We start from the raw sequence: 25,097 nt of genomic DNA on the forward strand, positions 1-25,097 counted from the left end.
AACAGAATTTAACAGTGGAAATAACAATTCATCCGGAGTACAAATATCTGCCCCACTGGTTCATTTCTCAGGGTAATTACACAGCATCCAACAGAATCAATCCCGAACGTAGCCCCCACAATTGTAAATCTCGCTTTGCCTAGCGGCTTAATTTAGGGGGTGATAACCCCCTGCCCGGCCAAACTGAAGAAATCTCGTTTGGATAGATGCTGCCCGATGTGTCCCCTGCTACAAATTAGTGCCCAGAAATAAGAAACAGAACACACTTTGCGATTAAATGATTAAGCTTTATAACTCTTACTTTGACTGTATGGTTAGTAGAGAAACAAAATTGAAAAAAGGGTGCGATCTTATTAAACAGTCTGTGCGCAAAAGTGGAGCTCACTGATAGGCCGATCGGTCCCCATCGGCCTCCTCCGATCATCACTGCCCTTCGGACCCGCGCTCCGAGTCCACCCTGTCTGGCAGTCTGGCAAATCTCTCCATTCGCGTCTTCTCTCTCCATCTCTCTCTCTGACAAAATCAACCGCTCCCAGATTCACGAAACAGAGCAACAAAATCCTGATTGGCTGACATGCATCCCACAGTCCTGTTATCGCCAGCCATAACACGAACATTGCTGCTGCAGAGAAACTGTTACTTCAGCAGTGAACATTACAAAGAAGCCATTACATTAGCAGTGAAACCTTACAGCGCGTTACACATAACAGAAGCATCTGGCTTCCCTTGGGCTGTATTCCCTGGAGTTCAGGAGAATGGGGGCTGGGGTCATGAGGGGAATCTCACTGAAACATTCTGAATTTTAAAAGCTCTGAACAGATTAGATATGCAAAAGTTATTTCCCATGGTAGGTGAATCTAGGACAAGAGAGCACAACTTCAGGATCGAAGGACATCCATTTAGAAAAGAGATGAGGAGTACTTACTTTAGTCAGAGGGTGGTAAATTTGTGGAATTTGTTGCCACATGCAATTGTGGAGGCCAAGTCATTGGGTGCATTTAAGACAGAGAGAGATGGGTTCTTGATTAGCCAGGGCATCAAAGGGTATGGGGAGAAGGCAGGGGAGTGGGGATGACTGGAGAATTGGATCAGCCCATGACTGAATGGCGGAGCAGCCTCGAAAGGCCAAATGGCCGACTTCTGCTCCTATATCTTATAGTCTTAATTGAGTTGACTGAGTGAATCCTTTCCCACATTCAGAACAGGAGAGTGGCATCCCCCAGTGTGAATTTGCTGATGTATTTTAAACTCAGAATGCCGAGTGAATTCCTTCCCACAATCTGAGCAGGTGAACGGTTTCTCCCCAGTGTGAATTCGGTAGTGGCTTACAAGTTTGGATGATTGAGTGAATCCCTTCCCACATTCAGAGCAGCTGAAAGGTTTCTCCCCAGTGTGAACTCGCTGATGCACCTTCAGTCGAGATGACCAAGTGAATCCCTTCCCACATTCAGAGCAGGCGAATGGCCATTCCCCAGTGTGAAGTCGCTGATGTTCCTTCAGTTGAGCGGAATGGGTGAATCTCTTCCCACATTCAGAGCATGTGAATGGTTTCTCCCCAGTGTGGTCTAACTGGTGTGTCAGTAGTCGAGAACGCCGAGTGAATCCTTTCCCACAGTCTGAGCAGGTGAATGGCCTCTCCACAGTGTGAACAAACTGATGATCTTTCAGCTGAGCTGCATCGGTGAATCCCTTCCCACATTCTGAGCAGAGGAATGGTTTCACTCCAGAGTGGATTTGCTGGTGTCTCAAGAGCTGAGATGACCGAGCAAATACCTTTCCACATTCAGAGCAAGTGAACGGCTTCTCCCCAGTGTGAATTCGCTGATGCTCCTTCAGTACAGATGACCGAGCAAATACCTTTCCACATTTAGAGCAAGTGAATGGCCTCTCCCCAGTGTGAACTCGCTGGTGTGTCAGTAGGTCAGATGACTGAAGGAATCTCTTCCCACAGTCTGAGCAGGTGAATGGTCTCTCCCCAGTGTGAACTAACTGATGTTGTAGCAGGTGATTTGACTGAATGAATCTTTTCCCACAGTCTGAGCAGGTGAATGGCTTCTCCCCAGTGTGAACTCGCTGGTGGGTCTGTAGGTTGGACGATTGAGCGAATCCCTTCCCACAATCTGAGCAGGTGAATGGCTTCTCCCCGGTGTGAACTCGCTGGTGTCTCTGTAGTTTGGAGGAGTGAGTGAATCCCTTCCCACAGTCTGAGCAGGTGAACGGCATCTTTTCAGTGTGAACTCGCTGGTGTTCATTCAGTTGAGATGATTGAGTGAACCCTTTCCCACATTCAGAGCAGGTGAATGGCTTCTCCCCGGTGTGAACTCACTGGTGTCACTGTGTTGTGGTTGAGTGTGTGAATGCCTTCCCAACGTCCGAGCAGGTCAATGCCCTTTCACTGGTGAATTTTCTGATATACCTTTAGCATCAATAACAGAATGTGCTTCCCACAGTCAGAACAGGTGGAGCATCTCACTATGGTGTGAACTTGCTGATGTATCTTCAGACTGGATGACTGAGTAGTTCCCCTCCCTCACACAGAGCGGGTGAATGGCCTCTCCCCACTGTGAACTCACTGGCGTGTCTGCGGGTAGCCTGTGAGTGAATCTCTTCCCACACTGAGAGAAGGAGAATGATATCTCACTACGATCAATTCTCTGGCAATTCAGAAAGTCAGACGTTTGAATGCCTTGTACAATCAATGCAGTTGAGAACTGATCTCCAGTGAACAAATGCTGGTGTGTTCTCAGCTCCCGGTTCCAGTGAATTACACAGAGTTAAAACAGAAAACTTCATTTCAGAGACAGAATACATTTACCAGCTGGGATGAGATACTTCTTCATCTCCAAGAATCGACAACAGATGTGTTGGCGTTGCAAAGAAAATATTTGGTTACTCCTTAAATATCCAGACAGAGACAGAAAAACTGATGTTTTGTTGTGTTTAAGATTCCTGTACACAAGTGTTCTGCAATTTCAAACCTGTAAAAATATTTGCAAAAGACATCAATTGGTGAAGGACAATATTTCAGGAGAGGTTTTAGTCTGTGGTGAGAACATCAGAACAAAAGAAATAGGAGCAGGAGTTGGCCATCTGGCCCTTAGAGCCCGATCTGCCATTGAATAAGATCATGGCTGATCTGGCCATGGACTCATCTCCACCGAGTGCCTTCTCCCCATAACCCTTAATTCTCCAACTATGCAAAAATCTATCCAATCTTGTCTTAAATATATTTACTGAGGAAGCCTCCACTCCCTCATTGGGCAGAGAAATCCACAGATCCACCACTCTCTGGGAAACGCAGTTCCTCCTCATCTCCATCCCAATTTCCCCCAAATCTTGAGGCAATGTCCTCTAGTTCTAGTCTCATCTACCAGTGGAAACAACTTTCCTGCCTTTATCTTATCTATTCCTTCCATAATTTTACATGTTTCTGTATGATTTCCTCTGAATGTGAGCTCTGGCGTCACAATTTTACCAATTTCAACCCAAGTTGGGGGTACTCAACTTGAGATATACCCCAGGATACTGTGGGAAGTGAGGGAGGAAATTGCTGAGCCTCTGGCGATGATCTTTGCATATCAATAGGGAGAGGAAAAGTACCAGAGGGTTCGAAGACATTTTTCCCTTTTCAAAAAAGGGTGTAGAGATCAGCCAGAAAATTACAGACCAGTGGTTCTTACTTCAGTGCAGGGCAAGTTGTTGGAGAAGCTCCTGAGAGGCAGGATTTATGAGCATTTGTAGAAGCATAATCTGACGTGGGATAGTCAGCATGGCTCTGTCAAGGGCAGATCATGCCTTACGAACCTGATTAAATTCTTTGAGGATGTAACAAAACACACTGATGAATGTAGAGCATTGGATGTAGTGTACATAGCTTTCAGTGAGACTTTTGATAAGGTTCCTCATGTGAGGCTCATTCAGAAAGTAATGACGCAAGGGTCGAAGTTGACCTTGCTTTGTGGATCCAGAACTGGCTTGCCCACAGAAGCCAAAGGTGGTTGTAGATGGTTTGTATCCTGCATGGAGGACGGTGACCAGTGGTGTTCTGCAGGGATGTATTCTGAGACTCCTTCTCTTTGTGATGTTTATAAATGATCTTGATGAGGAAGGAGAAGGGTGCTGATGACACAAAAGTTGAGGGTGTTGTGAAGAGTGTGGACAGTTCTCCAGAGGTTACAGCAGGATGCAGATAGGATGCAGAACTGGCAGATGGAGTTCAGCCCAGAGAAGTGTGCTGTGGTTTATTTCGGTACATCAAATTTGAATACAGAACACAATATTATGTTGGGACTATTGGCAATGTGGAGGATCAGCAAGATCTTGTGGTCCATGTCAAATTTACACTCAAAGCTGTAGTGCTGATTGACAATGTTGTTAAGAAGGCCTTCATCAACCATGGAACTGAGTTCAAGATCGGTAATGTTACAGCTATATAAGACCTTCTTTAAACCCACTTAGAGTCTTGTGTTCAGTTACCACATTACAGGAAGGATGTGGATACTACAGAAAGACTGCAGAGGAGATTTACAAGGATGTTACATGGAATGGAGAACATGCCTTATGAGAATAGGTTGAGTGAACTTTGGAGCGACGGAGGATGGAAGGTGACCTGACAGATGTGTATAAGATGATGAAAGGCATTGATCGTGTGGATAGCCAGAGACTTTTTCCCTAGGGCTGAACTGGCAAACACGAGGAGCATAGTTTTAAGGTGTTGGAAGTAGGGTTAAAGGGGATGTCAGAGGTAGGTTTTTCACACAGAGAGTAGTAGGTGCATGGAATGCACTGCCAGCGATGATGGTAGAGGCAGATACCATGAAGTCTTTTGAGAGACTGTTAGATATGTACGTGGAGCTCAGGAAAACGGAGTGCAATGCGGTTGGGAAATCCGAGGCAGTTTCTAGAATAGGTTACATGGACGGCACAACACTGTGGGCCGAAGGGCCTGTAATATATTGTAGATTTCTATGTTTCTATATGCACTCATCTTCGAACAAGGCACGGATCAGACATTCTGACTGACCATCAAATTCTCTGACTGTATTCCTGCCTGTGTGAGAATGCGCTATTTCTGACTTCAATCAACCTAAGACTTGGCTCAATTTGTCTCTGGTCTTTGGTATTATTTCAAGTTCTAGTCATGTTCCACAAGACTACAAAGAACACTTGTTTTTACATGTATGATCCTGGAGATTTACTAATTACTCAGATACCCTCCACCAGCTGATTGACAGTGATAAACCCATCGATGGCAATGCCAATGAATATAAAGTGGAGGGCAGTGGCTATTCTCATTGGAGTGCGGCACTTTTGTGATGTAAAAGCCACAAGTCACTTGTCATCGAGGCAAAGGTGTTTCATATCGTTATTCACTCAGAGAGAACTAAATCTGACGGAAGGTTTTATTTCCATACAGCTCTAATTGACATTTTCACTGACTGGAAGGTGAACTCTTTAACCGAGATTAACTGGGAACTATATTTTTGTTCCGAGTTACTAATCCTTGGATTTACATAGCTGAAACACGGCAGTGTTTGGGAGATACATTGGCTCCCATTTCCTTCGACTGTCGGGAAACAACGCTTGGTGGTGTGATCCATGGCTGCCTATTTACCCAGAAGGCCCCACGAACCAGAAACCTGTCTGTCAGCCACGGAACAATAAAGCGATGCGCATGCGCCGCAGAAACGGCGGCGGCCCACCACTCATTAGCCGAAAGCCTGGCGGCACTGGGTACGGATCGTGGGGCTGAGAAAGAGGGAACGGACCGGGACTGTGCTGGGGTGCAGGACCAGTGCGGCAGGAGCTGACAGTAATAGCCCGTCAATCACGTTTCAGACGCCGCTGATTAATTCCCCACCGGAGAACCCTCCTACCTGCGGCCGATCTTTGCGAGCCTCTCCTCTACTGAGCGCATGCGTGATATTTGGGATGACCTCATACCTCTGCGCATGCGCGTGTGAGCAAACAGAAGGAAATCTGCAGATGCCGAAATCCAAAACAACGGACGGAAAATGCTGGAGGAAAGTCAGGGAGGCAGACAGCAACTATGGAGAGAAGTGAACAGTCGGCGTTTCAGACCCAGACCCTTCTTCAGCACTGGAGAGGAAGGGAGGGAGTCAGCATGTGGGGCAGGTGAGGTGACAGGGTAAACCGGGAGAGGGGAAGGAGTGAAGTAAAGAGCTGGGAAGTTGATTGTTGAGAGATAAAGGGCTGGAGAATAATAACAATAATAATAATATATACTCTATTGATTCCGAGTGGGAAATTCATTCGTTTCAGCAGCAACATCTAAAAGCACAGCAAGCAGCGGGCTGACTTCACTGAAAATAAAGTACAGAATAATAATATACACAATAACACTGTATCAGAGTGCAATAACAATGTACAAAACAACAATGCAGAGACTATTGAACTATGATGTGTGTTCACCTGTCACAGAAGATTTTTGTTACCATCCTTGTGAGGGCGGAGCTGAGTGAGTTTGTTGAAAAGGGGTCGGGGGCTTTGCTGCCTGTTCAGTAGGTCATGGAGAGGATGTTCCGGATTGTCCATAATCGATAACAGTTTGATCAGTGACATCCACTCCACCACTCACTCGAAAGAGTCCGGGTTGTGGCCAAGGATGGATCCAACCTTTCTGATGAGTTTATTTAGTCTTTCCCAACGTAAAACAGCGAAGAAGACTGCACTCGCTACAACAGACTGGTAAAAGATCTGCGAAATCCTGCCTCACGTGTTCAAGGATCTCGGCTTCATTAGAAAATGGAGTCTGCTCATCCCGTTCTTTTAAACAGTCTTGGTGTTGGTTTTCCAGTCGCGTCTCTTGCCGAGGCGAACACCCAAGTATTTGTCCTCCTTCACCATCGCAACTTCTTCTCCCAGAATGTATACAGGACTCATCACAGTCCCCTCCCTCCTAAAATCTATCACCATTTCTCTGGTTTTGACCACGTTCAGGAGCAGTTGATTCTTCCCTCACTATTCCACAATCCTGTTAAACCAGCCCTCTGTACCCCGAGTCCTGCCCATCTCTGATGCACCCAACTACGGCAGAGTCATCAGAGAACATCTTTAAGTGGCCAGACTCAGAGTTGCACTGAAAGTCTGAGGTGTTCAGTGTGAACAGAAACGGAGACAGGACAGTCCCTTGTGGGGCTCCAGTGTCACTCATCTCCACCTCAGGCAGAGAACCACTCAGCGGTACAAACTGGGGTCTATCTGTCAGGAAGGCAGTAATCCAGGAGCTAGTGAATTTGTCTACGGCCACCCTTGCTCAGACAACGTGGCTGGATTGTATTGAAGGCATTAAAGAAATCAAAAACAGTGACTCTCACAATGCCAGCAGCATCATCCCGGTGGGAGTGAGCTCGCTGCAACAGGGAGATGATGGTATCATCCGCTCCCTCATGAGGTTGGTAGGGAAACTGTAGAGGGTCCGAGGTAAGTCTGGACAGGCCTCTGCATCACCTTCATCACATGAGGGCAATTGGTCTGTTGTCATTAAGTCCAGATGGAGTCACCGTATTGGGTAAAGGAACCAAGCAGGAAGTCTTCCCCAGCACCGTTATCTTTTCCTGACTCAGTCTCAGATTGTAATGGTGCTGCAAAATACCAGAGAACAGGATCGTACAGGCCTTCAGTACCCTGGGGCTGATACCGACAGGACCAGCAGATGTAATCTCTCCCCCTGCCTCCTACCCTGACCTACAGTCACTGTCAGACGGGACAGCAGATGTAGTCTCTGCCCCTGTCTCCTACCCTGACCTACAGTCACTGTCAGACGGGACAGCAGATGTAGTCTCTGCCCCTGTCTCCTACCCTGACCTACAGTCACTGTCAGACGGGTCAGCAGATGTAGTCTCTCCCCTGTCTCCTACCCTGACCTACAGTCACTGTCAGACGGGACAGCAGATGTAGTCTCTGCCCCTGTCTCCTACCCTGACCTACAGTCACTGTCAGACGGGACAGCAGATGTAGTCTCTGCCCCTGTCTCCTACCCTGACCTACAGTCACTGTCAGACGGGACAGCAGATGTAGTCTCTCCCCCTGTCTCCTACCCTGACCTACAGTCACTGTCAGACGGGACAGCAGATGTAGTCTCTCCCCCTGTCTCCCACCCTGACCCGCAGTCACTGTCAGACGGGACAGCAGATGTAGTCTCTGCCCCTGTCTCCCACCCTGACCCACAGTCACTGTCAGACGGGACAGCAGATGTAGTCTCTCCCCCTGTCTCCTACCCTGACCTACAGTCACTGTCAGACGGGTCAGCAGATGTAGTCTCTCCCCCTGTCTCCTACCCTGACCTGCAGTCACTGTCAGACGGGACAGCAGATGTAGACTCTGCCCCTGTCTCCTACCCTGACCTGCAGTCACTGTCAGACGGGTCAGCAGATGTAGTCTCTGCCCCTGTCTCCTACCCTGACCTACAGTCACTGTCAGACGGGTCAGCAGATGTAGTCTCTGCCCCTGTCTCCTACCCTGACCTGCAGTCACTGTCAGACGGGTCAGCAGATGTAGTCTCTGCCCCTGTCTCCTACCCTGACCTGCAGTCACTGTCAGACGGGACAGCAGATGTAGTCTCTCCCCCTGTCTCCTACCCTGACCTACAGTCACTGTCAGACGGGTCAGCAGATGTAGTCTCTCCCCCTGTCTCCTACCCTGACCTGCAGTCACTGTCAGACGGCACAGCAGATGTAGTCTCTGCCCCTGTCTCCTACCCTGACCTGCAGTCACTGTCAGACGGGTCAGCAGATGTAGTCTCTGCCCCTGTCTCCTACCCTGACCTACAGTCACTGTCAGACGGGTCACAGATGTAGTCTCTGCCCCTGTCTCCTACCCTGACCTACAGTCACTGTCAGACGGGACAGCAGATGTAGTCTCTCCCCTGTCTCCTACCCTGACCTACAGTCACTGTCAGACGGGTCAGCAGATGTAGTCTCTCCCCTGTCTCCTACCCTGACCTGCAGTCACTGTCAGATGGTAACTAAATCTAGTTGCGAGTTGACGAGGGACTGTTAATGTCAGATTCTGCAGATATTGCAGCAGGTCATCACACCCAGGACTGAACCTTGGTCACTCAGCATTGCAGGGGTTTGTTAGACCAGAACTCCACATGATACAGCACAATCAGGCCATTCGGCCCATCGAGTGTGCTCTGCGATTTCATCAGCACTCAGTTCTAGTTCATCGCTCAACACACAATCCAGAATAGCTGATCCCCAACGTGTTCAACTGACATCTCGTTGGCATTTTACAAATTTCCCCCTCTGTAATCAACACTAACCTGATTTTCCTAATTGTAATCCCCCATGACTATCGTAACATAGCCCTCTTGGCATGCATTTTCTCTCCAATTGTAATTCGTAGACCACATCCTTACAACGGTTGGAGGTCTGCATATAAATCATCGCAGGGTCTTGTTACACTTAATGATTCTTCGCTCTACCTACAGAGATTTTACATCTTCTGATCCTTTGCCGCCCCTTTTTTGTAATGATTTGATTTCATATTTACCAGCAGAGGCACCCACCCCTTTGCCTACTTACCTGTCCTTTAGATACAACGTGTCTGCTTGGACGTTAAGCTCCGGGTTGTAATCTTCTTTCAGCCACGACACGGAGATGTACTCAAATCACACTGTGCTACAAGTTCACCTCTGTTACTCTGTACACTGCGCACATTCCTTCAGTCCTGCAATCATCACCCTTATAGATGTTGTCTCACTTTAACGGTGCAACTCATTCCGTTGACTGCAATTTTCACCTGATATCAGCCTCTGCATTTTTGTTTATTACATGTGATCGTGAACAATAGCCAGGATCAGAAATGCTGATCAAGTCAACTAGTTCCCAAAGAGAACTCTGACAGGCCAATCAGATGGTTCACCGCTGCTCAGCGATAGAACACAAGAAAATCATATGTACAATTAAGAAACATTTAAAAAAAATAGTAGAAATACTGGAGTCATGATGAAGTCTGCTGGAGAGAGACATTTATACACCTGCTGTCCTCCATTATTCAAAGAGATTGAAGAATAAGGTTGCAGGGTGACAAAACGTGACAGAAGGACTTGGAACTAAAAACTAATCACGACTGGGAGAAAACAGCATCTGTTCTTTACGCACTGTTCTCTAGCAGTTTAAGGACTAAGTCCAGCCGGAACATAACTCAAAGTGCTCTTGAAAGTCAGGTATTAACCCTACCTGCCAACAGCCAAGCATTGCCATCCCGGTCCCCTTCATCATATCTTATGAAGAAGCATGTGCCTTCCCTCCCAGAGATGATAGGTGTTTGTGCACTCGACTCTTGAAGGCTTGGAACCCATCGTCACTGATGTTTCCAACCACAGCATCTGGAAGGCTGTTCCAAATTCTGATAGCACAGTGAAGGAAGCTTCTATTCAGTGTGTAGGTTCTCGTATCAGGCACAGACACAGCATGAGCAGGCACAGATAAAGTTGATCGTGTGGTGTGCCGTCTCTCATAACATGAGGGCAGCATGGTGCTTGCTAGTACTCTCACTGCACGCTACCTCTGTTGCCAACCAACTACCTCATCCCCAGCACTCACACTCCGGTTCCCATCCCCCTGACAAGTTATTTTAAACACAAGCTGTAACAAACCTGCCCACGAGCACACTGGACCCCGCCAGGTTCAGATACAACCCGTCCCTGTTGTACAGATCATTCCATCCCCAGGAGAGATCCCAATGACCCAGAGATCTGATGCAATGCCCCTGCACCAGTTCCTCAGCCACACATTCATCTGCCGAATCATCCTATTCTTACCCCGTTTAGAAATGTTGTCTCACCTGGAAGGACTGTTTCTGAGCCAGAATGGAGCTGAGGGAGGAAGTAAATGGGAGCGTGTAGAACTTCCCTCGCTGGCAAGGATATGTCCCAGGAGGGAGATCAGTGGGGGGAGCGGGGTAAGGTAAAGATAGGAAGGTAGGAAGCGGTTTAGACAAGATAACCATGCAAATCGGTCGGGTTATAAAAAATGTCAGCTGGTGTGAGTGTGTTTTGTGAGCCCTGCTACCTGCCACGGTCGGTGTCCTTCTCAGGTCAGCTGTCAGCTATTGCGCCAGTGTGGATGGTGGAGGCTTTACAGGGATGGTAAATGGTGTAGGGGTCAGGCGGGGTTACAAAATGACGATGGGTGTAGGGTAAGAAGGGTTTTCACAGATGGTGAGCACCGCAAGGATTGGAGGTGTGAACAGAAATGGGGAGTGACATAAGGGTTTTCACAGAGGGTGAGGTGTGAAGGATCGGGGCTGTGAACAGAAATGGGGAGTGACGTAAGGGTTTTCACAGAGGGTGAGGTGTGAAGGATCGGAGGTGTGAACAGAAATGGGGAGTGATGTAAGGGTTTTCACAGATGGTGAGGTGTGAAGGATCGGAGGTGTGAACAGAAATGGGGAGTGACATAAGGGTTTTCACAGAGGGTGAGGTGTGAAGGATCGGGGGTGTGAACAGAAATGGGGAGTGATGTAAGGGTTTTCACAGATGGTGAGGTGTGAAGGATCGGAGGTGTGAACAGAAATGGGGAGTGATGTAAGGGTTTTCACAGAGGGCGAGGGCCACGAGGATTGGAGGTGTTAACGGAAATGGGGAGTGACGTAAGGGTTTTCACAGATGGTGAGGTGTGAAGGATCGGAGGTGTTAACAGAAATGGGGAGTGACATAAGGGTTTTCACAGAGGGTGAAGGCCGCAAGGATCGGAGGTGTGAACAGAAATGGGGAGTGACGTAAGGGGATGTGAAGGAATGCTTCTCCACCACTGGGGAAACGTACTTCACTTGTTGTACCAAAATGGCATTTCTTTCTGTAACAAAATGGAACCTGTATTGCATCAGAGTGCTTTGCTAATAATCTTGGTGCAACATGATGCTGATGGTACCTGAGCACTTGAGAGCAGAACCGCAGCTGTGTTACTGGAAGAATGCCAAACGTTGATTCAGCAGACAACAGAATGCACCCTGTCCTTGAACTTGTGTCCAAAGGGGTGATGGTATTGTCTCTTTTTGATAAAGCTATTACCAGCACCTGGGCAGTGCTAGTTTTCCCTTGCTGCAAATAAACATAAAGGGACTTATGATTGATCCACTCTGAGTTAATTGTTGTTGGTTATCAGATGTGGTGAAAAGGTGCTTAACACCATCTCCTACCTGGACACTCACTCTTACCTGCACCCACACCTTACTCCCCACCGCTTCGCCATCTCAACACTATACAACAATTCAGTAGAAACTGAAATACCCATTCCGTCCATTGAGTCTTCTCCACCATTCGATCACGGCTATTGGATGTCCCCTCTGAACCCCACGCTGCTGCCTTCTACCAGTCACCTTTGACACCCTTATTAATCAACAATCCACCATTTACTTCGTTAAAATCCATTACGCCACTGGTGTTTGGGGCAGCAATGAGGAGATTGCAGAAGAGGTTCACCAGGATGTTGTGTGGATTGGAATCATGAGCTACTGTGTAAGGAGAGTTCGGATAAACTTGGGCTGTTTTCTCTGGAGTGGAGGAGCTCAGGGTGACCTGATAGAAGTTGATCAGATAACGAAAGATCTCGATAGAGCAGATAACTGCCACTTTTAATCTTCTGGGTCACAATGTCAAATACCAGAGAGCATGCATTTAGACAGATGAGGGACCTGTGAAATTCATTGCCACGGACGGCTCAGAGGCCAAGTCATCCTGTTTGGATAAAACATACATTGATTAGTAAAGTCATCAAAGGTTAAAGGGTGCAGGCAGGAGAATGAGGTTGTGAAGGAAAATAAAAGACACTGGGACAGGTACAGAAAAAGGAAACTTTAGAGGGAGGCGTGTCAAGCACAGACAGATGGGACAGACTCAGATAGGGGTTCTTGTCTGGCATGGAGCAGTGGGGCTGAACACTAGTTCATTTTCCACTCCTGGACCTTCACAGAGATCATTTCTCATCAGTACAAGTTTTAAAAACAATACATTTCAATGTTCAAGTTCAACGTAAATTTATTACCGAAGTATGTCAACCAGATGCTATCAACAATTCAGTTTCTTGTTGGCAAGGCAACTCAACGCTCACCACCAGCCTGGGGTAGGGAATGGGACCAATTCCAGAGGGGGACAGTTCGGTGAGTCTGAGACTTTGTGAATGAGCCCTAACACCATCCTCCTCATTCCCCTTATCCCTCCCCACTCCCCTCCCTCACACTCCACTGCATATGTTTGTGTGTGTCTGACAGAGAGAGAGAGACCTGTCTGCCCACTTCACCTTCCAGCAACCATGTCCCCTCCACCCCAATGCAAACTCCTGTACATACAGTAATCCTTGCGGGCTCAAATGATCCAATAACATTATGCCCTCCCTCCTGCACCAAATCCTTAGACATGTATTAAACTGTATGATCTTCCTATTCTTGGCATGTGGCACAGATAACAGACCTGTGGTCACAGCCCTGGATGAGCTGCCCTTTAACTTAGCACCTCACTCCCTGCAGAACCTCGTTACTCTACCAGCCCATATCATTGGTCCCCACATGGATCACGACCTTCACTGTTCACCCTCCTGAGCAAAACTGAGTGCTCGGCCGGAGATAACCCAGACCTGGAGCACACAGGAAGCTACATACCATCCTGGAATCTCATTCTCACCCACAGAACATCCAGTACGTTCCCTTAGCTAATGATTCACCAATGACCACAGCACGCCTCTTCTCCACCCTCCCCTTCTCAGTTTCAGAACCAGACTAAGCGCCAGAGACCCTCCTGCTGTAACCTTCCTTTGCCAGGTTATCCCACCATCTCTAACTGTGACAAAAGTGATATATGTGTTGTTCAGCGGGATGGACACAGGGGTACACTGCACTTGCTGTTCTCATCCCCCCCCCCCCCCGTTTCCGCTTCGCGACTGTCACTCAGTTTCCTGTGGCATACAGCCTGGTTACAACTACCTCTCTATATGTCCGACCTATCACCCCTCCAGCCTCCCGAATGATCTGGAGTTCATCCAGTTCCAGCTCCCACTCCTTAATGTAGATTATTCGGAGCTGAAGCTGGATGCCCTTCTCACAGGTGTAGTTATCAGGGACACAGGAGGGTCTCCTACCTTTCCACATCCCGCAAGAGGAGCTTTCCACTATCCTGCCTGGCATCTTGACTGTTCTAACTGAGCAAATGTGAGGAAGGAGGCAAAAACACTTCCACCTCCAGTATAATGTTGCCTTCTCTGTGCGAAGGCTGTCCTGACTGAACCTTCAAAGAGGTAAAGCCTCAAAGTCTCTACTCCAACTCTGTCCAGTCCAGCATCGGCCACTCCATTTGCTGCTGCCTAACGTTGGCATCTTCTTGATAATCAATCCTGACTGTTGACTGGCCCCTGGTGAAAGCTCAAAAATAACCTGCCCTGAAACCACTGCCTTTAATGCTCAATTGGCGAACTTGAGTGAATTACGCCCTCTCAAGCTTCTGATCTCTCCGATTAACGATGGGTCAAAGCCCGGCAGGGTGACACAAGGATGAGTGACTGATTGAAACCCATCCCACACTCAGAGCAGGTGACCACCCTCACCACAGTGTGAACCCGCCACTGTCTCTGCAGTGTGGATGAGTGTGTGAATGCCTTCCTACAGTCTGAGCAGGACAACGTCCTCTCACTGCTGAAAACAGTCTGGTGTGCAGACAGGCGAGATGAAAGTGTGAATTAATTCCAAGTTGGAACAGGTGAACGGCTTCTACTCAGTGTGAACTCGCTGATTTCATTCAGTTGAGATGACTGAGTGAATTCCTTCCCGCAGTCTCAGCGGTTGTACAGTTTCTCCCCTGTGTATACGTGCGGAGTTCATTCAATACCGGATGACCGGCGAGACCTCTCTCAGAAAGGGGTATCCTTGGCCGCTCCAATAGTGTTGTAAGTAATCCTGGAGTAACAAACATCAGCCTCATCGGTCCAAAATGCATTTTCATGTCCCAACATCTTCTCAGTTAAGTTTCATTTCCATTCCTCAGACTTTCTGGCAAGTTCGGGGGTTCCTGTCCTCCAAAACGTAGCATGACAGGTTTGGAGAGGGTGCACCACACAGAGCTGTATTTGAGTGCTCGCAGCATAAGATATAAAGTGGCTGGTCTTGAAATTCAGCTAGATTGGCAATATGACGTTGTGGCCAAATCTGAAACTTGGCTAAAGGATGGCTGCCACTGGGTAAAAGAGTTGAGAATAGATATACGACCAATAGAAAATGACACGGGAGATATTGTGATGGGAGACACAGAGACGGCAGAGGAACTGAATGCGTATTTTGCATGATTCTTCACGGTGGAAGACATCCGCAGTACTGAATATCGGACATTCAAGAGTGTCAGGAAAGTGAAGCACATGCAGTGAAAGTTACAACTGAGAAGGTGCTCAGGAAGGTTAAAGGTCTGAGGGTGGATAAATCTCCTGGACCTGATGGAATGCACCTTCGGGTTCTGAAGAAATAGCTGGAGAGATTTCGTACGCATTACTAAAGATCTTTCAAGCATCGATAGATTCTGGCATAGTACCTGATGACCGGAAAATTACAAATGTTACTCCGCTATTTAAGAAGGGTGGGAGGCAGCAGAAAAGAAACTACAAACCTGAAAGCCTGACTTCAGTGGTTGGGAAGTTGCTGGAATCGATTGTTACGGATGAGATTACGGAGTACTGGGAGGCACATGACAGGATAGGCCAAAGCCTGCGTGGTTTCCTGAAAGGAAAATCCTGCCTTACTAACCTACTGCAATTCTTTGCGGAAATTACAAGTTGGGTGGACAAAGGAGATGTAGTTGATGTGGTATACTTGGATTTTCAGGGGCCTTTGAAAGGTGCCGCACATGAGGCTGCTTAGCAAGATAAATCTCATGGAATTAGAGGGAATTTACTACCATGGTTGGAGCATTGGCTGATCAACAGAAAACAGAGTGGGAATAAAGGGATCCTATTCTGGCTGGCTGCCGGTTACCACTGGAGTTCCACTGTGGTCGATGTTGAGACCACTGCTTTTTATGATGTATGTCAATGACTTGGACTGTTGGATTAATGGATTTGTGGAAAAATTTGCTGACGATACAAAGATAGGTGGAGGAGCGGGTAGTGCTAGGAAACAGAGTGCTGGCAGAGAGATTTAGATAGATTCAGGGAATGGGCCAAGAAGTAGTTAATGAAATACAATGTTGGAAAGTGTATGGTCATGCATATTGGTGAAAGAAATAAACAGGCAGATGATTATTTAGATTGGGAGAGAATTCAAAATGCAGAGCTGGAAAGGAACTTGGAAGTTCTTGTGCAGGATACCCTAAAGGTTAACCTCCAGGCTGAGTCGGTGGTGAAGAAGGTGAATGCAAAGTTGGCATTCATTTCTCGAGGTACAGAATATAAGAGCAGGGATGTGATGTTGAGGCTCTATAAGGCTCTCATGAGACCACACTTGGAGTATTGTGAGCAGTTTTGGGTTCCTTATTTTAGAATGGATATACTGACGTTGCAGGGGGTTCAGAGAAGATTCACAAGAATGATTCCAGGAATGAAAGAGTTACCATACGAGAAGCATCTGTCTTCTCTTGGGCTGTATTCCCTGGAGTTCAGGAGAACGGTGGTCGGAAGGGGAATCTCATTGAAACATTCTGAATGTTAAAAGCTCTGAACAGATTAGATATGGGAAAGTTATTCTCCATGGGAGGGGAGTCTATGACAAGAGGGCACAACTTCAGGATTGGAGGACATCCATTTAGAACGGAGATGAGGAGAACTTACTTTTCTCAGAAGGTGGTAAATTTGTGGAATTTGTTGCCACAATCAACTGTGGAGGCCAAGTCATTTGGCACATATAAGCCAGAGAGAGATAGGTTCTTGATTAGCCAGGGCATCAAAGGGTATGGAGAGAAGGCAGGGGAGTGGGGATGACTGGAAAGAATTGGATCAGCCCATGACTGAATGGTGGAGCAGCCTTGAAAGGCCGAATGGCCTACTTCTGCTCCTATATCTTATAGTCTTAATTGAGTTGTCTGAGTGAATCCTTTCCCACATTCAGAACAGGTGAGTGGCACCCCCCAGTGTGAATTTGCTGATGTATTTTAAACTCAGACGACCGAGTGAATTCCTTCCCACAATCTGAGCAGGTGAGGAGTTTCTCCCTCGTGTGAATTCGGTAGTGGCTCACAAGTTTGGATGACAGAGTGAATCCCTTCCCACATTCAGAGCAGCTGAATGGTCTCTCCCCAGTGTGATCTCGCTGATGTACCTTCAGTTGAAATGACCGAGCAAAACCCTTCCCACATTCAGAGCATCTGAATGGCCTCTCCCGAGTGTGAACAAACTGATGTTTCTTGAGTTGAGATGACTCAATGAATCCCTTCCCACATTCAGAACACGTGAATGGCCTCTCCCCAGTGTGAACTCGCTGATGTACCTTCAGTCGAGATGACCCAGTGAATCTTTTCCCACATTCAGAGCAGCTGAATGGTTTCTCCCCAGTGTGAACTCGCTGATGTAGCTTCAGTTGACATGACCGAGTGAATCCCTTACCACATTCAGAGCAGCTGAAAGGTTTCTCCCCAGTGTGGAATCGCTGATGAACCTTCAGTTGAGATGACCGAGTGAATCCCTTCCCACAAACTGAGCAAGTGAATGGCCATTCCCCAGTGTGAAGTCGCTGATGTTCCTTCAGTTGAGCTGAATGGGTGAATCCCATCCCACATTCAGAGCAGATGAATGGTTTCTCCCCAGTGTGATCTAACTGGTGTGTCAGTAGTTGAGAATGCCGAATGAATCCTTTCCCACAGTCTGAGCAGGTGAACGGCCTCTCCGCAGTGTGAACAAACTGATGTTCTTTCAGCTGACTTGAATAGGTGAATCCCTTCCCACATTGTGAGCAGATGAATGGTTTCTCCCCAGTGTGAATTCGCTGGTGTTTCAAGAGCTGAGATGAAGAAATGAATCCTTTCCCACATTCAGAGCAGCTGAACGGCCTCTCCCCAGTGTGAACTCGCTGATGTATCTTCAGTTGAGATGACCGAGAAAATACCTTTCTACATTCAGAGCAAGTGAATGGCTTCTCCCCAGTGTGGACTTGCTGATGTTCCTTCAGTTGACATTGCCAAGTGAATCCCTTCCCACATTCAGAGCATGTGAATGGTTTCTCCCCAGTGTGATCTAACTGGTGTGTCAGTAGATGAGAATGCCAAATGAATCCTTTCCCACAGTCTGAGCAGGTGAACGGTCTCTCCGCAGTGTGAACAAACTGATGTTCTTTCAGATGAGCTGAATCGGTGAATCCCTTCCCACATTCAGAGCAGATGAATGGTTTCACCCCAGTGTGAATTTGCTGGTGTTTCAAGAGCTGAGATGAATGAATGAATCCTTTCCCACATTCAGAGCAGCTGAATGGCTTCTCCCCAGTGTGAACTCGCTGATGTACCTTCAGTTCAGATGACCGAGCAAATCCCTTCCCACATTCAGAGCAACTGAATGGCTTCTCCCCAGTGTGAACTCGCTGATGTACCTTCAGTTCAGATGACCGAGCAAATCCCTTCCCACATTCAGAGCAAGTGAACGGCTTTTCCCCAGTGTGAACTCGCTGGTGTCTCTGTCGATTGGACGAGTGAGTGAATCCCTTCCCACAGTCTGAGCAGGTGAATAGCCTCTCCTTAGTGTGAACTCGCCGATGACTCTGTAGTGCGGAAAAGCGAATGAATCCCTTCCCACAGTCTGAGCAGATGAATGGCCTCTCCCCAGTGTGAAGTCGCTGGTGTGTCTGGAGTTGAGAACGCTGATTGAATCCCTTCCCACAGTCTGAGCAGGTGAATGGTCTCTCCCCAGTGTGAACTAACTGATGTTGTACCAGGTCGTTTGACTGAATGAATCCCTTCCCACAGTCTGAGCAGGTGAATGGCCTCTTCCCAGTGTGAACTCGCTGGTGTCTATGTAGTGTGGACGAATGAGTGAATCCCTTCCCACAGTCTGAGCAGGTGAACGGCATCTTTTCAGTGTGAACTCGCTGGTGTTCATTCAGTTGAGATGATTGAGTGAATCCTTCCCCACATTCAGAGCAGGTGAATGACTTCTCCTCGGTGTGAACTCGCTGGTGTCACTGTGTTGTGGTTGAGCGTGTGAATGCCTTCCCACCGTCCAAGCAGGTCAATGTCCTCTCACTGGTGAATTTTCTGATATACCTTTAGCATCAATAACAGAATGGCTTCCCACAGTCAGAACAGGTGGAGCATCTCACTATGGTGTGAACTTGCTGATGTATCTTCAGACTGGATGACTGAGTGGTTCCCCTCCCTCACACAGAGCGGGTGAATGGCCTCTCCCCACTGTGAACTCACTGGCGTGTCTGCGGGTAGCCTGTGAGTGAATCTCTTTCCACACTGAGAGAAGGAGAATGATATCTACTGCGAACAATTCTCTGGCAATTCAGAAAGTCAGATGTTTGAATGCCTTGTACGATTGATGCAGTTGAAGAACTGATCTCCAGTGACATATGCTGGAGTGTTCTCAGCTCCCGGTTCCAGTGAATTTCACAGAGTAAAAACAGAAAACTTCATCTCAGAGACAGAATACATTACCAGGTGGGATGAGATATTTCTTCACCTCCAAGAATCAACACCAGATGTGCTGGTGTTGCAAAGAATAAATTTGGTCGCTCCTTAAATATTCAGACAGCAAAACTGATTTGTTGTTGTGTTTGAGATTCCCGTACACAAGTGTTCTGCCATTTCAAACCTGTAAAAATATTTGCAAAAGACATCAATGGGTGAAGGACAATATTTCAGGAGAGATTTCAGTCTGTGGTGAGAACATAAGAAATAGGAGCAGGAGTTGGCCATCTGGCCCTTTGAGCCTGATCTGCCATTGAATAAGATCATGGCTGATCTGGCCATGGACTCATCTCCACTGACCTGCCTTTTCCCCATAACCCTTAATTTCCCAACTGCGCAAAAATCTATCCAATCTTGTCTTAGATATATTTACTGAGGTAGCCTCCACTCCTTCATTGGGCAGAGAAATCTGCAGATTCACCACTCTCTGGGAAAAGCAGTTCCTCCTCATCTCCATCCCAATTTCCCCCAAATCTTGAGGCAATGTCCTCTAGTTCTAGTCTCATCTACCAGTGGGAACAACTTTCCTGCCTCTGTCTTATCTATTCCTTCCATAATTTTACATGTTTCTATATGATATCCTGGCATCACAATTTTATCAACTTCAACACAAGTTGGGGGTACTCAACCCCAGGATACTGTGGGAAGTGAGGGAGGAAATTGCTGAGCCTCTGGCGATGATCTTTGCACATCAATAGGGAGAGGAAAAGTACCAGAGGATTAGAAGACATTCTTCCCTTTTCAAAAAAGGGAGTAGAGACAAGCCAGGAAATTACAGACCAGTGGTTCTTACTTCAGTGGAGGGCAAGTTGTTGGAGAAGCTCCTGAGAGGCAGGATTTATGAGCATTTGTAGAAGCATAATCTGATGTGGGATAGTCAGCATGGCTCTGTCTAGGGCAGATCATGCCTTACAAACCTGACTGAATTCTTTGAGGATGTAACAAAACACACTGATGAAGGTAGAGCATTGGATGTAGTGTACATGGCTTTCAGTAAGACTTTTGATAAGATTCCTCATGCGAGGCTCATTCAGAAAGTAATGAGGCAAGGATCCAAGTAGACCTTGCTTTGTGGATCCAGAATTGGCTTGCCCACAGAAGCCAAAGGTGGCTGTAGATGGTTTGTATCCTGCATGGAGGATGGTGACCAGTGGTGTTCCACAGGGATGTGTTCTGAGACTCCTTCTCTTTGTGATGTTTATAAATGATCTTGATGAGGAAGGAGAAGGGTGCTGATGACACAAAAGTTGAGGGTGTTGTGAAGAGTCTGGACAGTTCTCCAGAGGTTACAGCAGGATGCAGATAGGATGCAGAACTGGCAGATGGAGTTCAACCCAGATAAGGGTGCTGTGGTTTATTTTGGTACATCACATTTGAAGACAGAACACAATATTATGTTGGGACTATTGACAATGTGGTGGATCAGTGACATCTTGTGGTCCATGTCAGTTTTACACTCAAAGCTGCAGTGCTGATTGACAATGTTGTTAAGAAGGCCTTCATCAACCATGGAACTGAGTTCAAGATCAGTAAGATAACGTTAGAGCTATATAAGACTTTCTTAAAACCCACACAGTACAGTTACCTCATTACAGGACAGATGTGGATACTATGGAAAGACTGCAGAGGAGATTTACAAGGATGTTACATGGAATGGAGAACATGCCTTATGAGAATAGTTTGAGTGAACTTTGGAGCGACGGAAGATGAGAGGTGACCTGACAGATGTGTATAAGATGATGAAAGGCATTGATCGTGTGGATAGCCAGAGACTTTTTTCCTAAGGCTGAATTGGCAAACACGAGGGGCATAGTTTTAAGGTGCTTGGAAGTAGGGTCAAAGGGGATGTCAGAGGTAGGTTTTTCACACAGAGAGTAGTAGGTGCATGGAACGCACTGCCAGCGATGATGGTAGAGGCAGATACCATGGAGTCTTTTGAGAGATATGTACATGGAGCTCAGAAAATCAGAGTGCAACGTGGTTGGGAAATCCAAAGCAGTTTCTAGAATAGGTTACATGGATGACACAACATTGTGGGCCGAAGGGCCTGTAATATATTGTAAATTTCTGTTTCTATATGCAATCATCTTCTATCAAGGCACAGATCAGACATTCTGACTGACCATCAAATTCTCTGACTGTATTCCTGTCTGTGTGAGAATGGGCTATTTCTGACTTCAGTCAACCTAAAACTTGGCTCAATATGTCTCGGTCATTTGGTATTATTTCAAGTTCTGGCCATGCTCCACAACACTACAAAGAGCACTTGTTTCCACATGTATGATCCTGGAGATTTACTAATTATTTGGATCGCCTCCCACCAGCTGATTGACAGTGAGGAACCCATCGATGGCAATGCCAATTAATATAAAGTGGAGGGCAGTGGCTATTCTCATTGGAGTGCGGCACTTTTGTGATATAAAAGCCACAAGTCACTTGTCATCGAGGCAAAGGTGTTTCATATCGTTATTTACTCGGAGAAAACTAAATCTGACGGAAGGTTTTAATTTCATACAGCTCTAATTGACATTTTCACTGACTGGAAGGTAAACTCTTCAACCGAGATTAACTGGGAACTATATTTTTGTTCCGAGTTACTAATCCTCAGATTTACATAGCTGAAACACGGCAGTGTTTGGGAGATACACTCGCTCCCATTTCCTTAGACTGTACGGGAACAACGCTTGGTAGTATCATCCATGGCTGCCTCTTTACCCAGAAGGCCCCACGATCGAGAAACCTGTCTGTCAGCCACCGAACAATAAAGCGATGCGCATGCGCCGCAGAAACGGCGGCGGCCCACCGCTCATCAGCCGAAAGCCTGGCGGCAGTGGGTACGGATCGTGGGGCTGAGAAAGAGGGAACGGACCGGGACTGTCCTGGGGTGCAGGACCAGTGCGCCAGGAGCTCACAGTAATAGCCCGTCAATCACGTTTCAGACGCCGCTGATTAATTCCCCACCGGAGACCCCTCCTACCTGCGTCCGGTCTTTGTGAGCCTCTCCTCTACTGAGCGCATGCGCGATATTTGGGCTTACCTCATACCTCTGCGCATGCGCGTGTGAGCAAACGGAAGAAAATCTGCAGATGCCGAAATCCAAAACAACAGACGGAAAATGCTGGAGGAAAGTCAAGGAGGCAGACAGCAACTATGGAGAGAAGTGAACAGTCGGCCTTTCAGACCCAGACCCTTCTTCAGCACTGGAAAGGAAGAGAGGGAGTCAGAATGTGGGGCAGGTGAGGTGATAGGGTAAACCGGGAGAGGGGAAGGAGTGAAGTAAAGAGCTGGGAAGTTGATTGTTGAGAGATAAAGGGCTGGAGAATAATAATAATAATAAATACTCTATTGATTCCCAGTGGGAAATTCATTCGTTTCAGCGGCAGCATCTAAAAGCACAGCAAGCAGCGGGCTGACTTTACTGAAAATAAAGTGAAGAATAATAATATACACAATAACACTGTATCAGTGTGCAATAATAATGTTTGAAACAACAATGCAGAGACTATTGAACTATGATGTGTATTCACCTGTCGCAGAAGATTTTTGTTACGATCCTTGTGAGGGCGGAGCTGAGTGAGTTTGTTCAAAAGGGGTCGGGGGCTTTGCTGCCTATTCAGTAGGTCATGGAGAGGATGTTCCGGTTGTCCAGAATCGATAACAGTTTGATCAGTGACATCCACTCCAACATTCACTCGAAAGAGTCGGGGTTGTGGCCAAGGATGGATCCAACCTTTCTGATGAGTTTATTATTCTTTCCCAACGTAAAGCAGCGAAGAAGACTGCACTCGCTACAACAGACTGGTAAAAGATCTGCCACATCCTGCCTCACGTGTTCAAGGATCTCGGCTTCCTTAGAAAATAGAGTCTGCTCATCCCCTTCTTTTAAACAGCCTTGGTGTTGGTTTTCCAGTCATGTCTCTAGCCGAGGCGAACACCCAGGTCGTTGTCCTCCTCCGCCATCGCAACTTCTTCTCCCAGAATGTACTCAGGACTCATCACAGTCCTCTTCCTCCTAAAATCTATCACCATTTCCCTGGTTTTGACCACGTTCAGGAGCAGTTGATTCTTCCCTCACTATTCCACAATCCTGTTAAACCAGCCCTCTGTACCCCGAGTCCTGCCCATCTCTGATGCACCCAACTACGGCAGAGCCATCAGAGAACATCTTTAAGTGGCCAGACTCAGAGTTGCACTGAAAGTCTGAGGCGTTCAGTGTGAACAGAAACGGAGACGGGACAGTCCCTTGTGGGGCTCCAGTGCCACCCACCTCCACCGCAGGCAGAGAACCACCCAGCGGTACAGACTGGGGTCTATCTGTCAGGAAGGCAGTAATCCAGGAGATAGTGAATTTGTCTACGCCCACCCTTGCTCAGACAACGTGGCTGGATTTTATTGAAGACATTAAAGAGATCAAAAAGAGTGACTCTCACAATGCCACCAGCATCATCCCGATGGGAGTGAGCTCGCTGCAACAGGGAGATGATGGTATCATCCGCTCCCTCCTGAGGTTGGTAGGGAAACTGTAGAGGATCCGAGGTAAGTCTGGACCGGCCTCTGCATCACCTTCATCATATGAGGTGTGAGGGCAATTGGTCTGTAGTGATTGTCCTCATTAAGTTCAGATAATTACCATACTGGGTAAAGGACCAAGGCAGGAATTATTCCACATCTTTTCCTGACTCGGTCTCAGATTGTCAGGGTGCACCAAAATACCAGACAGCAGGCTCGTACAGGCTTTCAGTACCCTGGGGATGATACTGTCGGGGTCAGCAAATGTAGTCTCTCCGGCTGTCTCCTACCCAGACCTACATTCACTGTCCATCTCCCTGATGGCCTCATCCACACGGGGTACACCGAGATACAGCTCCTGAGAGACCGTGTTAGGGATCTGGAGCTGCGGTTCGATGACCTACAGCTTATTGGAGAGAGTGAACAGGGGATGGAGCGGAGCTACAGGGAGTCAGTCACCCCGAGGCTGCAGGAGTTAGATAAGAGGGTGACGGTCAGGAGAGCGAAGGGAAGAGCTCAGGTAGTGGAGGTGTCCCCTGTGGCCTTACCCCTCAGTAACATGTTTCTCGTTATGAATACGATTGAGGGGATGACCTGACAGGACGAACATGGCGATCGGGTCTCCGGCACTGAGCCTGGTTCCGTGCTGCAGAAGAGAAAGAGGAAGATGAGGAATGCGGTTGTCAATAGGGGATCCCATAGTGAGGGGAACAGACAGGAGGTTCTGACAGCCTCATAGAGATAACCGCATGGTGTGTTCCATCCCAGGTGCCAGGGTACAGGATGTCTCGGATCGAGTGCAGAGTATTCTGAAGGGAGAGGGTGAACAGCCAGAAGTCTTGGTACCAATGACACGGGTAGAAAAAGGGAAGAGGTCCTGAAGAGAGAATTCAGGGAGTTAGGTAGGAAGCTCAAAAGCAGGACCTCTGGGGTAGTAATCTCAGGATTGCTGCCTGTGCCACATGCTAGCGAG

At 47.4% G+C, this 25,097-nt stretch overlaps 1 protein-coding gene across 1 annotated transcript; it reads right to left on the reverse strand.

Moving 5' to 3' along the window:
- Nucleotides 1-1,140: 1,140 nt before the first annotated feature.
- On the reverse strand, nt 1,141-22,614 carry LOC140185025 (uncharacterized). Its single transcript, XM_072238250.1, has 3 exons — nt 22,593-22,614; nt 17,034-19,739; nt 1,141-2,321 (listed from the first exon to the last, which is right to left on the reverse strand). The coding sequence occupies exons 2-3, from the start codon at nt 18,991-18,993 to the stop codon at nt 1,162-1,164; spliced, it is 3,120 nt and encodes a 1,039-aa protein (XP_072094351.1). The 5' UTR covers nt 18,994-19,739; nt 22,593-22,614; the 3' UTR covers nt 1,141-1,161.
- Nucleotides 22,615-25,097: the final 2,483 nt, after the last annotated feature.

The sequence above is a fragment of the Mobula birostris genome, chromosome 20 (assembly GCF_030028105.1).
Source record: "Mobula birostris isolate sMobBir1 chromosome 20, sMobBir1.hap1, whole genome shotgun sequence".
NCBI classification, from domain to species: Eukaryota; Metazoa; Chordata; class Chondrichthyes; order Myliobatiformes; family Myliobatidae; genus Mobula; species Mobula birostris.

What these genes read in the sequence shown, in the direction of transcription:
- LOC140185025 (XM_072238250.1), bottom strand. Translation starts at nt 18,993, where the DNA reads ATGCCGTTCACCTGCTCAGACTGTGGGAAGGGATTCACTCATTCGTCC. An exon ending in ACCTGTTCTGAATGTGGGAA is followed by an intron (nt 2,322 to 17,033) that starts AGGATTCACTCA and finishes GACACCAGTGAG; the next exon opens with TTCACACCGGGGAGAAGCCA.